At 45.6% G+C, this 15,881-nt stretch overlaps 1 protein-coding gene across 5 annotated transcripts in view; it reads right to left on the bottom strand.

Moving 5' to 3' along the window:
* PRPSAP2 (phosphoribosyl pyrophosphate synthetase-associated protein 2) overlaps positions 1-15,314 on the bottom strand; it is a 72,222-nt gene extending 56,908 nt beyond the window's left edge. For 2 of the 5 annotated variants that reach the window (XM_011955001.1, XM_011954999.1), the window contains exons 1-3: positions 15,185-15,314; positions 5,273-5,368; positions 4,885-5,035 (exon numbers count right to left, since the gene is read on the bottom strand). Coding sequence is in view for 3 of the 5 variants with exons in the window: in XM_011954999.1 (XP_011810389.1) it covers positions 4,885-5,003 (119 nt within the window). In the remaining 2 variants the exon portion in view is untranslated. Of the gene's footprint in view, positions 1-3,493; positions 3,547-4,884; positions 5,036-5,272; positions 5,369-13,417; positions 13,607-13,815; positions 13,886-15,184 lie in introns of those variants that run through there. The other 3 variants (XM_011954997.1, XM_011954998.1, XM_011955000.1) reach the window with 3 other exon arrangements.
* Between the last annotated feature and the right edge of the window lie 567 nt (positions 15,315-15,881).

The raw sequence follows: 15,881 nt of genomic DNA, 5'->3' as shown, positions 1-15,881 counted from the left end.
CGGGTTCCGGTTTTTCTCCGTCGGAGGTCGGGTTGCGCCTGCGCAGTCCACCCGTGTCTTTCCCGGCGTGGGAAAGTTGACCGTGAAGAACCCGGAACTGCGCCATCTTGCCTCCGTTTGTCCAAACGCTAAACTCAAGTGATCTTCCTGCCTCAGCCTCCTGAGTAGCTAGGATTACAGGTACGCACCACCAACCTCGGCTAATTTCTTTATCTTTGGTAGAGATGGCATTTTGCCATGTTGCTCAGGTTAGTCTTGAACTTCTGTTCTCAAGTGATCCGCCCACCTTGACCCCACAAAGTGCTGGGATGACAGGTGTGAGCCACCATGCCCTGCCTGTAATTTCTTTAAATGTGATAATGGTATCATATTTATTTAGGTGAAAGTAATTATTCCTAGAGGATGCATGGTCAAGTATTCAAGGATTGTCTGCAACTTACATTTTTTTTCTTTTTTTGAGACACATCTTGCCCTGTTGCCTAGGCCAGACTGCAGTGGTGCAAATATGGTGCAGTGAGTCAAGGCTCACTGCAGTCTTGACCTCCCGGTCTCAAGAGAACCACCCGCCTCGACATCCAAACGTGCTGGGTTTACAGGTGTGAGCCACCACACCTGGCCTGTAACTTAATTTTAAATGGTTCCCCACATACATACTCATATGGCAAAATGTTAACTGTTCAAGCTAGGTGGCAGTTTGCTATACCATTCTTTCAACTTTTTTATATGTTTGAACATTTTCATTAAAAATGTAGGAAAACAGTTTGGGAAGCTGAGGTGGACAGATCATTTGAGGTCCGAAGTTCAAGACCAACCCGGCCAACATGGTGAAACCCGTCTCTACTAAAAATACAAAAAATTAGTTGGGCATGGTGGCACATAACTGTAAGCCCACCTACTTGGGAGGCTGAGGCAGGAGAATCACTCAAACCTGGGAGGTGGAGGTGGCAGTGAGCCGAGATTGCCCCACCGCACTCCAGCCTGGGTGACACAGCAAGACTCCATATTTAAAAAAAAAAAAAAAACTTAGCCTGGCAGCAAGGTGCCCACCTGTAGTACCAGCTACTGAGGAGGCTAAGATGGGAGGAGCACTTGAGCCCAGGAGGCAGAGGCTGCAGTGAGCCCTGATCATGCCACTGCACTCCAGCCTGAGTGACACAAAAGACCCTGCCTCAAAAAAAAAAAAAAAAAGAAAAGAAAAGAAAATGAGCTTTAGAGTCAGGAGATCTGGATTCAAACTGGACCTCATACCTAACGTCAACCCCTGAACTCAGTTTTTCAGTATCTGGTAACAGTAAGAAATCCACAAATACTACTTCCTTCCTTCCCAATAAACACCAAGTATTTTCCCACCCTTTATTCAGAAACCTGGAGAGTGGACCAACCTCCTGGAGTCTTACGCCACTGCCTCTCCCTTTCACCTTCCCTCCTAGACTCCAAAGAACATTATTCAATTCCCTCTAGGGGAAGAATCTTCTCCAAACTCTCCTTACAGAGTTTAATTATACTTTTTCCCTACTGACGCCACACAGGGATCTTGGGAGACAGGAAAGAGGCAGTAATGGAGATAAACATGGGAACAGCAAAACTTCTGCCTTTTTATCAAAGCCTCCTGTAGTGGGGCCAGGCCTGGTGGCTCACACCTGTAATCCTAGCAGTTTGGGAGGCTGAAATGGGAGAATTGCTTTTGCCCAAGAGTTTGAGATGAGCCTGGGCAACATAATGAGACCCTTGCTCTACCAAAAAAAAAAAAAATATATATATATATATATATACACACACATATATCTTTTAAATCTTCTAGTGGAAAAGGAACAGGAATAAGTATTTATTGAGCATCTACTGTGTGCCAAAAGCTGTTAGGCACACAAGTTATCCCACTTAATCCTCAAAACAGCCCTAATTTACAGTTAATTCATAGTTTAGAAAGGTTAAATAACTTGTCAAGGATAAGGTGTGTAACTCTGAAGCCCATGCAAGCTGTTCAATGGTCCTGCTAAAATTTTTTTCTTTTTTTTTTGAGACAAAGTCTCGCACTTGTCCCCCAGGCTGGAGTGCAATGGCGCAATCTTGGCTCACTGCAACCTCCACCTCCTGAGCTCAAGCGAATCTCCTGCCTCAGCCTCCCGAGTAGCTGGGATTACAGGCGTCTGCCACCATGCCTGGCCGATTTTTGTATTTTTAGTAGAGACAGGGTTTCACGATGTTGGCCAGGCTGGTCTACGAACTCCTGACCTCAGGTGATCCACCCACCTCGGCGTCTCAAAGTGCTGGGATTACAGGCATGAGCCACCGCACCTGGCCTAAAATAATATTAAATATTCACCATTGCTAAAGAAATTACAATGATTACTTTTTATTTATTTATTTATTTTTGAGACAGGGTCTCACTTTGTCACCCAGGCTGGAGTGCAGTGGTGTGATCATGGCTCACTGCAGCCTCTACCTTCTGGGCTCAAGCGCTCCTACCACCTCAGCCTCCCTAGTAGCTGGGACTACAAGTGCAAACCACCACTCCCAGCTAATGTTTGTATTTTTTTTTTTTTTTTTTTTTTGAGACGGAGTCTTGCTCTGTCGCCCGGCCTGGAGTGCAGTGGCCGGATCTCAGCTCACTGCAGGCTCCGCCTCCCAGGTTTACGCCATTATCCTGCCTCAGCCTCCCAAGTAGCTGGGACTACAGGCGCCTGCCACCTCGCCCGGCTAGTTTTTTGTATTTTTTAGTAGAGATGGGGTTTCACAGTGTTAGCCAGGATGGTCTCGATCTCCTGACCTCATGATCCACCCGTCTTGGCCTCCCAAAGTGCTGGGATTACAGGCTTGAGCCACCGCGCCTGGCCAATGTTTGTATTTTTAGTAGAGATAGTGTTTTGCCATGTTGCCCAGGCTGGTCTCAAACTCCTGAGCTCGAGGAATTTGCCTGCCTCGGCCTCCCAAAGTGCTGGGATTAGAGGTGTGAGCCACCACACCCAGCCCTACAAAGATTAAATAACTTTTTTTTTTTGCAACTTGGGATAATATGTAATGACATGTATCAAACAGCAAAAAGTATTTCTTAACAATATTTTATGAAGTCTAACCCAAGGCAACTTAGGTGCAGGTAAAGAATAACTAACTAAAACTGCGGTCACACAGGATTTACTCATCCTGTCTAAGGTGACAGGATTTACTCGTCTTGCCTAAGGTGACATAAATTTAAGCAACGGTTGAGCTCATGTTCATTCAGTTGACCAGCTGGTTCAAATATGTCTGCAGCTTTTACTGAATGAAGTTTCAGAACTGGAGTTCAAGCCCCAGAAATGACTTGCACCAGGGTTACATATCTAGCTGGTATTAGTGAGAGCTAAAAAACCACTCTGTTCTACCTTGCCTGCCTGACTTCTTGCTAATGGAAATGTACAACTGAATCAAATTGTTTCAATAGTAAAGGATGAAGGACTGAGCCAATATGCCACATTCCACAAAAAGGTCAATGTTCCACATGCCCAAGATTGCTCACCTCTGTTAGGTTCCTGGTAAACCTGCACTTTGCCCATCTCCACCCCCAGCCGCCTAGAGAAGAGAAAGGGGGAAAAAGCTGAAAAAGTAATAGAAGAAACCCAGTATCTTTACTATTTAAGGAGACGTGTAAATTGATGAGTAAAATAAAATAAAGTTATTCTTCTTATAAAATTTAAAGTCAATATTAAATTGTTACGTCAATCCATTACCTAGCCCCTCACCCCAACCCCACGTTTTCCCAGGAAGGACTATGCAGTCCCTCTCTGCCTGCCTCACCAGCCATCTTCCTTGGACACTCTGCACTCCAGCCCACGTTCCTGAGACACACCAAGGACCCCTCCTGCATGCTGCAGGGCCTTGGAATCTTCCCTCCCCTCTGCTTGGGGGGCTCTGCCTCCAGATCTTCATTGGGTGGCTCATTCAGGTTTCTCCACTCACATACCATCCCCTCAGTTTAAAGGCACTTCAGCACACGTGCTAAAGCAGAACAACCTGCCCCATCATTCCTTTCACAGAGTTTTCTTCATAGCATTGATCTTCATCTGAAATTACCTTGTTTGTTTTGTTGACTTGATTTCTGTTTGGCTTTCTACTAAAATGTCAATTTCATAAAAAGGATGGATCTTGACTCACTGATAATCCCCAACATCTAGATCAAGGTCTAGTACACAGTAGGGGTACAATATTTGTTTAATAAATATCTAAAATTATACTAAACTATAAGCTATAAGTTATTTCATATAATATACATGTCAATGTTTTTTTTTTTTCTTTTTGAGACGGAGTCTCACTCTGTTGCCCAGGCTGAGTGCAGTGGTGCAATCTCAGCTAACTGCCAGCCTTCCACATTCAAGCTATTCTCCTGCCTCAGCCTCCCAAATAGCTGCGACTACAGGTGTGTGCCACCACGCCCAGTCAATTTTTTGTATTTTTAGTAGACGCGGGGTTTCACCATGTTAACCAGGATGGTCTCAATCTCCTGACCTCGTGATCCACCTGCCTTGGCCTCCCAAAGTGCTGGGATTACAGGCGTGAGCCAACGCACCCGGCCCCAAAATGCTTTATACTCAAATATACTCAAAAAGTGCTTTATACTCAAATTTATACTCAAATTTTATATATATATAGCACCTAACACAATTCCTGGCACTTATAAGGCACTCAATAAATGTCTGCTGAAAGAATATGTAGGGAGATGGGATAGTTTATAAAAAGAATAGCCCTTAATACAGATGAGACATGTTACATGAACATCTTGCATGATGAAAAAAGATACACATATAATTATAAAATATCTGCTTTCATGTTTAACAATCACCGCCAGTCTGATTATCAAATTTAAAGCATTACATAATGAATATAGATTTTAATGGTACAATTATAACTCACTCTGCAATTTTCTTTGAGAGCTCCATACATGATGAATTTGAGTTTGCTGAAAACAACACCAGACCACCTTTGGTTATGTTCATCTTGGTTTCTAATTCAGGTGGCGTCACACAAAACATCAAAACCTTCTTGGTTTTCCAATTTCCAGAGCCTAGAAGGATATAACACATATTAAAAACTGCCATATGATATGAAATACACCTGAATGAACTTTTTTAAAAGGAAATGACTTCAGCTGAAAGAAATCAGTTTCTATCCTAATAGTATTTTTAAAATATTAGATATATACGGACAAACAGAAAGTTCACTTGGATTTCAGGGTCCCAAATTTATGGAAATACATTATCACGTGATGTTCACAACTACTGAGAAGAAATGATAAACTTACAAGAAAGGCGGAGCTGAAGAGCTCAATGTTTTACTGATTGCTGCTTAAAGTCAATTATGGACAACCTCCTTTTATTCTCTGACAACAAAATTCCTCCTGGATTAACACACAGAAAAATGGCAGAGCCATTAGCGAGAACAAGGACTGATTAATCCTTAAACAAAGAATAAATGACCCATCTACTCCCAGCTTTTCCTGTAATCCTTGTTTACCACAAAACCTTTCCCGGCCTTTCAGCTGCCCTGTGTCATGTCTAAAACTGACCTCTCATCTTTATTTTCCTCAAGTGGAACACGGGCTGACTAGAAAATCATTTTCTAGTTAGAAGGACATTTAAGTGACCACCTAAATGACAGGCAGTGGGCCACAAATAAAAAGGTCCCTGGCTTAGAAGTCATCACTGCTGGCCAGGTGCAGTGGTTCACGCCTGTAATCTTAGCACTTTGGGAAGCCAAGGCAGGTGGATCACAAGATCAAGAGATTGAGACCACCCTGGCCAACATGGTGAAACCCTGTCTGTACTAAAAATACAAAAAATAGCTGGGCGTGGTGGCACGCACCTGCAGTCCCAGCTACTTGGGAGGCTGACGCAGGAGAATGACATGAACCTGGGAGGCACAGGTTGCAGTGAGCTGAGATCATGCCACTGCACTAGAGCCTGGCAACAGAGCAAGACTCTGTCTCATAAATCAAAAAAGAAGTCATCAGTGCTGAGTGTCCTCATCACGTAGTGGAGGTGCTAGATGGGAGGAACAGCAACAACCCAGCAGGCTGTGGGCAGGGAGGCCCTTTCTCAGCAAGCTCACTGCATTTCCACAGTTGTATGTTCACCTGGGACCTCTGGGAAGGCTGGTGGAGATCATCAATGAGCTGAAACTAAGCTAATCTTTTTCATCTTTTGTTTTTTTTTTTTTTTGAGACAGAGTTGTTCTGTCGCCCAGGCTGGAGTGCAGTGGCGCGATCTCGGCTCATTGCAAGCTCTGCCTCCCAGGTTCACACCATTCTTCTGCCTCAACCTCCTGAGTAGCTGGGACTACAGGCGCCCCCCATCATGCCTGGCTAATTTTTTTGTATTTTTAGTAGAGACAGGGTTTCACCATGTTAGCCAGGATGGTCTTGATCTCCTGACCTCGTGATCCGCCCGCCTCGGCCTCCCAAAGTGCTGGGATTGACTACAGGCGTGAGCCACCGCACCCGGCCTCATTAGTCTCAAATGTTAATTATACAAAACACAAACACATGCTCCCTATAAACACCTGAAACATGGCTGGGCACGGTGGCTCACACCTGTAATCCCAGCACTTTGGGAGGCCAAGGCAGGCGGATCACAAGATCAGGAGTTCGAGAACAGCCTGGACAGTAGGATGAAACCTGTCTCTACTAAAAATACAAAAATGAGCTTGGCATGGTGGCGGGTGCCTGTAGTCCCAGCTACTCTGGGGGCTGAGGCTTGAGAATTGCTTGAACTCAGGAGGCAGAGGTTGAAGTGAGCCGAGATTGCATCACTGCACTCCAGCCTGCATGACAGAGCGAGACTCCATCCCCCCAAAAAAACCTGAAACATGATAGTTAAGGATAAAGTCACCAGCCTCGATCCCGGGTCCTCCCCAGAAGTGAGGGTTCTTATCAGTTTAGTAGGGACATCAGACCTTTTCTATGCATTTATACATGTGACCTCCATAAAAAATATATATGGCCGGGCACAGCGGCTCATGCCTGTAATCCTAGCACTTTGGGAGACCAAGGCGGCAGACCACTTGAGGACAGGAGTTCGAGACCAGCCTGACCAACATGGCGAAGCTCCAGCTCTACTAAAAATACAAAAAATAAAAATAAAAATAAGCCAGGCATGGGGGTACCTGCCTGTAATCCCAGCTACTCATGAGGCTGAGGCAGGAGAATCACTTGAATCCAGGAGGCAGAGGTTGCAGTGAGCCGAAATTGCACCATTGCACTCCAGCCTGGGCAAAGAGGGCAAAACTCCATATAAAAAAAAAAAGGCCAGGCACAGTGGCTCATGCCTGTAATCCTAGCACTTTGGGAGGCCAAGGCAGGCAGATCACTTGAGGCCAGGAGTTCGAGACCAGCCTGACCAACATGGCAAAACCCCATCTCTACTAAAAATACAATAAATAAATAAATAAGCCAGGCGTGGTGGTACATGCTTATAATCCCATCTACTCGTGAGGCTGAGGCAGGAGAATCGCTTGAACCCAGGAGGCAGAGGTTGCAGTGAGCCGAGATTGCGCCATTGCACTCCAGCCTGGGCAACAGAGTAAGACTCTGTCTCAAAAAAAGAAAAATTAATTATTTAAAAAAATATATATATATACACGTGTGTGTGTGTGTGTATAAATATAATGTTTTAAACACAAAACGATGTCATTGTGCAACTGTATCTACAATTTGCTTTTTCACTAACCAGTCTGTATTGGCAATCTGGGTTAGAAGATACAGACTTGGCCAGGCACAGTGGCTCATGCCTGTATCCCCAGCACTTTGGGAAGCCAAGGCCAGAGGATAACTTAAGCCCAAGAGTTTGCAACCAGCCTGGGTAATGTGGTGACACATTACTACCTCTACAAAAATTTTAAAATTAGCCAAGCATGGTAGTGCATGCCTATTATCTCACCTACTTGGGAGGCTGAAGTGGGAGTATGACTTGAGCCCTGGAGGCCAAAGCTGTGAGCTGTGTTCACACCACTGCACTCCAGCCTGGGGGACAGACAGAGACCCAGTATCCAAAACAAACAAACAAACAACAACAACAACAACAGAACACAAGAAGAAATTATAAAAGACCTATTTTGCACAGTCCCACTAGCACTTCCTGCAGAGGCATTCCAGCTGGCAAAACCCAGGAATCTGCAATGGGAAATATGACAGACTACAATGCAATTTACCTTAAATTTGTCTATGGCTTATAAACAGAAATGTATACACAACTAACCAAAGCCCTAAAGTGACCAAGGTGGACAGTGGTATCTACTAAAGAAGCGGCTTTGGGGTAGAGATCAGCAAATTACAGCCTACAGGCCAAATCAGGTCCCTCAAAAGCCTATTTCTGTAACACAGGCTGTAACACAGACACACTCATTTGTTTACAAATTGCCTCTAGATAACAACAATAGCACTGAGTATGCCCCACAAAGCCTAAAATATTTATTATCTGGTCTTTTACAGAAAAAGTTTGCTAACGCCTTTTACAGGACAATGTAGCATCTGCAAAGGCTACTAGCAGAGTGGCTGGTATAAATGAAAGAAATAATACATTTAATCATCAACATTCTGGAAGGGATCTTAAATACTTCTAAAGCCATCTCTCAACCAATCAACATCTGTGTTTAAGAACAAAAGGTATGGCTAGGCACAGCAACTCACACCGCTAATCCCAGCACTTTGTGAGGCCAAGGTGGGCTGATTGCTTGAGCCCAAGAGTTTGAGACCAGCCTCGGCTACATAGTGAGACCTAATCTCTATAAAAAAAATCAAAAAATGAGGCGGCAAGAGCACTTGAGCCCAGATGGTCAGGGCTGCCATGAGCCATGATTGCACCACTTTACTGTACTGCCTAGAAGATGGGAGACCTGGTCTCAAATAAATAAATAAATAAACACATAAAAAATAGGGTGTTACAGGTCCAGGAAAGGAAACAAAAACAAACTAATCTTCCTGCAGTTGTAAATACAGGATTTGGAGTCAAACTCATGTTTGCATCTTGAACTACTTCCTCCAAACTCACAGTGAGGACTTGCATAAGTTATCTGATACTCGAAATTTCTTAGCCTCAGTTCTGCCATCCAAAAAACTGAAAACTGACCCCACAGGTGACTGTAAAATTTCTGCCAGGCACTTAACACAGTGCCCTGCATATCGGACATGCTATCTATGAACTGACTTCTAATATCTTGATTATCTACCATGTAAGTACAGTAATAGACATGGGGGGAGGGGCATTTTTTTTTACACCCCCCAACCTTCAAATAAGAAGCTCCTTAAAGTACAGCAGGATTCCTGATAGGAGTCGGAATACTTAGAATGAAAGCATTTTAGAGGTGGGAAGAGATCTTAGTGGTAGTTCAGCCCATTCCTCCTAAATCTTTTGTTCAAAGCCCATCTGTAGGAATCCTGCCAAGGAACCACTCAACAGAAGCTTGAACAGCCCCAGGGTCTGATGCCCACATCCGCTGAGGGCCCATCATTCCAGATTCTTCCTTAGAACATGCTGTGGCCGGGTGCAGTGGCTCACGCCTATAATTCCAGCACTTTGGGAGGGCGAGGCAGGCAGATTACCTGGTCAGAAGTTCAAGACCAGTCTGGCCAGTATGGTGAAACCTCATTTCTACTAAAAATGCAAAAATTAGCTAGGCCTGGTGGCATACGCCTGTAGTCCCAGCTACTCAGGAGGCCGAGGCAGGTGAATTGCTTGAACCTGGGAAGTGGAGGTTGCAGTGAGCGGAGATTGCACTACTGCACTCCAGCCTGGGTGACAGAGCAAGACTCTGTCTCAAAAAAAAACCAACCAAACAAAAAAAAGAACATGCGGAGATTCCTCTCCTTGTAGCTTCTGCCCAGTGGTTCTTAGCCTCTCCTTAGAGATTTATGGGAAACATCAAATTCCTTTTCCACAGGACAGCCTGCAAATTATTTCAAGATAGCTCTCCTGCATTTGTGTACTTTTTCCAGGATATTTCCTGAAGTCTTATCTCTCATGGTTTAAAATGGCCTGCAACATCCTGCATATGGTCTCTGACGTTCTAGGCTTCAGATATAGGGTTCTATATAGACTCCTTACCGAAGACCACCCTCAAAATGACATTGGTGGGGTAGACTGGGGAGCATCCATTTGGAAATGACTATCAACATAGTCATGTTTTGTGACTATTCATTTCACAAGTTATTCAAACATAAGGGCTGTTTCTTTTTCTTTTCTTCTTTTTTTTTTAAGATGGAGTTTCACTCTTGTTGCCCAGGCTGGAGTGCAATGGCGCAATTTCGGCTCACTACAACCTCCACCTCCCTGGTTGAAGCAGTTCTGCCTCAGCCTCCTGAGCAGCATGCGCCACCACGCCCATCTAATTTTGTATTTTTAGTAGAGACAGGGTTTCTCCATGTTGGTCAGGCTGGTCTCAAACTCCCGACCTCAGGTAATCCACCCGCCTTGGCCTCCTAAAGTGCTAGGATTATAGGCGTGAGCCACTGCATCCAGCCATAAGGCCTGTTTGTAGTTTTAGTTCTCCTTTCTCCTGTAGGTAATGAAGACTGTGTTCTTTACCAAGTTTCCAGAAAAGAGTTATAAAGACTACCCTCAAAAACATGATAATCATCAGGATGAGGTTGGCAGGAGGCTTGTTAGCACAAGGTTTTAGTGTGAAATGAGAACATTCCCTTATTTTCCCCATGAGCTATAACTGCTTTATGTTTATTCTAAATTTACTCTAGAATGTGTGAGAATTATTTATAACATGTACGAAAACACACCGTTTTCAGAGAATCTTAGCACCTTTTAAAGAGCAAATCACACTCTTCTTCTGAATAAGATTTGAGAATCTGTTAAGACTCATGAATGAAGTAGCCACACTGAGAGATCATTTCCTTTGGACAGACTAGCAGTCATTTCAAAACCACTCACCCACATTTCAGATGAGGAAGACTCACATGGAAGTGTGTTGTCTTCCCTCTAAAGCATCTACTGTATAAATACCTTCTACTTAAAGATGGCTGAAGTAGGAGTGTGAAGAGTTGGGTTTGCCTTCCAGTTACTAGGCTGTGTGGACATCACTTGTCCTTGCTGGGCCTCAGCCTTTACCTTCCAGACAACAGAGATATAACCTTGGTAAAAAGCTTTCCCCATCAGAATTTAAGGTCCAGGTAGCAGAGATTTTTTTTTTTACCATGATATTCTCTGCTGTATACCCTGTGCAGCTGCCACACAGTAGAGGCTAAACTAACGATTGCTGAATGATGCCTGACCTCAATGAGTCACAATGATTAACAAATGAAATTGAAAGATGAACTAAAAGGCATCATAACATATAAAAACCGGCCAGGCGCAGTGCCTCACACCTGTAATCCCAGCACTTTGGGAGGCCAAGGCGGGTGGATCACCTGAGGTCAGGAGTTCAAGACCAGCCTGGCCAACATGGCGAAACCGCTACTAAAAAATACAAAAATGAGCTGGGTGTGGTGGCATGCACCTGTAACCCCAGCTACTCGGGCGGCTGAGGCAGGAGAATCACTTGAACTCGGGAGGTGGTGGTTGCAGTGAGCGGAGACCGCGCCACTGCACTCCAGCCTGGGCAACAGAGCAAGACTCTGTCTCAAAAAATAAAAAAGCATAAAAACGTATTACGTTTATTGGCCGGGCATGGTGGCTCATGCATGTAATCCTAGCACTTGGGGAGGCCCAGGCGGACAGATCACGAGGTCAGGAGTTCGAGACCAACCTGACAAACATGGTGAAACCCTGTCTCTACTAAAAATACAAAAAATTAGCCGGGCGTGGTGGCACGCACCTGTAATCCCAGCTACTCAGGAGGCTGAGGCAGGAGAATCACTTGAACCCAGGAGGCAGAGGTTGCAGTGAGCCGAGATCGCGCCACTGCACTCCAGCCTGGACGACAGAGCAAGACTCTGCATAAAACAAAACAAAACAAAACACCTTATTATGCATGTTTATTAGTGATGTGCCTCACTCCAAGAAAATCTGTCTTTAATATCAATATTGATGAGAACTTGAAGGGCAAATTCTAAACCAAATTACTCTTCCACTCCTCTATGATCCCAGGCTCTGCTTACCTCTCCAACAGACTGTTTACTCATGCCTAACATCTTCTGAGTGTTCACAATGCTTATGACAACCCAGTGAAGCAAGTACTAGAATGAGACTCATTTTAGACAGGGGAAGCTAGGTTTCCAGATGAAGAAACTTACTCAAGGCTGCAAACCCTCTAAGCAGCAGAAATAGCTCAGTCTCAGCATGATTTGTAGTAGTTAGTCGTGTGCAACACTGGGCTGCACAGCCTGTCTCTCAACCCACACAGAAAACAACTTGGCACTCTGCTGAATTCTGCATACCTAGAGCAAAATCGGGCAAATACCCAGATTTTGAAAAATGTCTATTGTAAACATGCCTTGTTTGGAAAACAATTTATATAATAGTGCCAAAGAAAGAACACAGAAGTTTGATTCGGTATTTCCACTTCTGGTAATTATCCTAAGGAAATAAGGAAAAAGCTATATGCTCAGTGATGATGGTCAACATAAGATTTTTTAAACAGCAAGTACACCAGACCTGTGTAAAGGTTCCATAACAAAGTAATTAAGGAAAACACAGAATAGAAATTCAATAAATATTCAACACCGCGCAAAAGTACCTATGAATGACTTTAAGTGGAAAGAGCTCAAACCACAACTGAGTAATAATGGTACACACCAGGGCAGTAGGAAAGGAATATGGACAAGAAGGGTATACTTTAGTGGGGTTCAATAATGTGGGTGAATTATTTCTATTTGTGCAATTAAATTTTTTAAACACTAGAGATCACACCTCCTGAAGCCCCAAAGCCCCATTCCGCATTTTCATATCCCTTTCAAAAGCTAAACACTCAAACGGAGCCAACATTAAAGTAAGAGAAAAATTATCAAGCAGAATACTTTAAAATTTCATCACGGTTCCCCCTCAATCTCTGCTGGGGTGAGTTCTGAGTTGGACAAAATCATCCTTTAGGGGGTGAGAGATATATTCGTGACGAGCAAAATCAGGTAAATTAAAATCACGGGCTCCGTGTCAGGTTAGGGACGGAGAATGGCTGGGTCTGGGCTTGCTTTCAGAGCTGCTCACCACAGGTCCCATCGTCAGGGTTCGACTCCCCAGTGGCGCCTCAGGGAGCAGAGAGAGCCCAGACACCGGACGCCCGGCCCCGGCCCCCGCCGACCCCTGACGGAAGAGGAAGAAGAGAGAGAAAAATGGAAGGGCCGCGCGGGCGCGAGGTCGCCCCAGTGAGCCCCCAAGCAGCCATCACCCCAGGACCCCGACCCGTCTGCCTGCCGGCGCCGCGGCTCCCCGCCCCGTGCACCTGCGCCCCGCAATGCTGGAGCCAGCCAGCCCTCGCCGCCGCTCGCCACTGGCTCCCGCCCGCTTACCTGGCCCCGACCCCAGCCCCTGCCCCGCCGCAGCCTCGGCTGCAGAAGGAAGAAAGCGCTGGGTCTCCTGGCGGTGTCTCTAAGAGCAAAATGGCGACTCCATGCACAAGATCGGCGTCCGCGGCGACTGCGAGGCCGGTGGGCGGGGCGGGGGCGGGGCTAGAGCCCGGACAGTGGAGGCATCTGGCTGGGATTGTGGGCGTGGCCCACCCATGGGGAAGGCGCGCGGCAGTGGGCGTAGCCACAGGGGTGGAGTCGGGCTGGCACGATGGGCGGGGCGGTGGGCGGGGATGCGCCTGTTCTGGTCCCTGGAGAGCTGCGAGCCCCACACCAATTGTGACAGCCCAGGCAGGTGACAAGGAGTGTGGACAGAGTATGACATTTGGAATTACAAATACCTGGGTTCAAGCCTCCACTGGCCTGTAACCTTGGACAAGTCATTTCACCTCTCTGAGCTTGTTTCCTTATCTGAAAAACAAGCATGATAGCAGCACCCATTCCACAAGACTGTTGTGAGGATTAAATGAGACAACACGGCCAGGCACGGTGGTTCACGCCTGTAATTCCAGCACTTTGTGAGGCTGAGGCAGGCGGATCACGAGGTCAAGAGTTCGAGACCAGGCTGACCAACATGGTGAATTTCAGTCTCTACTAAAAATACAAAAAATATTAGCCGGGCGTGGTGGCGCGGGCCTGTAATCCCAACTACTCAGGAGGCTGAGGCAGGAGAATCGCTCGAACCCTGGAGGCAGAGGTTGCAGTGAGCTGAGATCATGCCACTGCACTCCAGCCTGGGAGACAGAGCAAGACTCCATCTCAAAAAAAAAAAAAAAAAAAAGACAACACAGTGCTCTTAGCACAGTTCTGGGTGTATAATAAATGATTACACATTTATTATAAATGTTTTTGGTTTGTTTGTTTTTTGTTTTGAGACGGAGTTTCACTCTGTTGTCCAGGCTGGATGGAGTGCATTGGCACGATCTCAGTTCACTGCAAACTTCGTCTCCTGCGTTCAAGCGATTCTCCTGTCTCAGCTTCCCGAGTAGCTGGGATTACAGGTGTGCGCCACCACGCCCGGCTAATTTTTTGTATTTTTAGTAGAGACAGGGTTTCACCATGTTGGCCAGGCTGTTCTCAAACTCCTGACGTCAAGTGATCCGACCGCCTCGGCCTCCCAAAGTGCTGCGGTTACCGGCGTGAGCTTTTTCTTTTATTATAAAATTATTATAATGCTTTTGGTATCCATTGCCTAAGTTCTTTATAACTTAGGTAATGTTTACTCTCTATTGTATGGATAACATAATAATAGCAAACACATGGGTCCTCTTTTAAGCGCTTTACATGTATTAACGGTAACTTACTTAATCCTCACAAGAGCATAAGGTAGGTGTTGTTATCCTCTGCATTTTAATAGTTGTGGGAACTGAGATGATGACGTTAAATAACTTTTCCAATGACAAAGCAATGGACAGAATTTCGACCCAAGAGGCTTTGCACCAATCTTCACTTACCGAATCCCTATACCACATCATCTCTCCAATTCTGCTTTGGAGTTTTGACAATAATGAGGCATGAAATCATTCATCAGAGGTTGTAGAGCTAGCTAGAGTCTTTACAGTCCAACATCTTATTTTAGAAAGGAAGAATACAAACATCTCAACTAACGAATCATAAATTAGTTGAGACTTCGTGAAATGGAGTCGTTTGAAACATTTCGTTTGCCTGACAACTTTACAGGGATACACAGGCCAGTGATTATCTGCATACCAAAATTGATTCCTCTTCTGCGGTACTTCGGCTGGGCTCACGTCCTTCTGCGCTGGGATCTAACTCTGATCACAACCCCCACCCCTCTGCTGCGGCTGGCGTAGATTCCGCGCGTCACATGTTGGCATGTGACTGGATCTGGCTAATCAGAGCAGTTCATCCCTCTCCGTTCGCTGATTCGTTCCAAAGATAGGCTACTGAGCCAATCGGAACCCACGAAACATCTTCTCCATCCCTGTGCCAGGACAGTGGAAGTAGGCTCACTCTCTCCTGCTGATGCTGCAGCTCTTGGAATGCCAGGAGGGGAACCGCCTAAGGAAGATGCTGAGAGAAGTGAGAGGGAGGGATACAGACCAGGCCCAGATGCGTTTGCGTTGAATCTGAAGTCGGTAGGTCCCTGGACATTTCTATTATGGAAGCCAAGAAGAACCTCCCCTCCACCCTCTGAAGCCAGCGTGGATCGGGTTTCTAGCACTTGCAGTGTCTGCACGGTCTCCTCTGCTTCCTTCTCCATTGCCCTTTCTCACCAGCCCGGGCCCCCCACCCTGAACTACTGGGACACATGCTGTTCCTGCCGCCAGGCATGCACTTCTTCCTGCAGCCCCCTCCCCAACTAACTCCTTCTTGAACTTGATAGCTCCATTGTCACTTTCGAGTCTTCCCTAAACCACCCCCTTCCCAATTAAGTTTCATATAC

This window comes from Colobus angolensis, unplaced genomic scaffold (genome assembly GCF_000951035.1).
Source record: "Colobus angolensis palliatus isolate OR3802 unplaced genomic scaffold, Cang.pa_1.0 Scaffold392, whole genome shotgun sequence".
Lineage (NCBI taxonomy): Eukaryota > Metazoa > Chordata > Mammalia > Primates > Cercopithecidae > Colobus > Colobus angolensis.
Note: the sequence above shows the minus strand (reverse complement) of the source record. Positions and strands in the feature narration are given on the sequence as shown.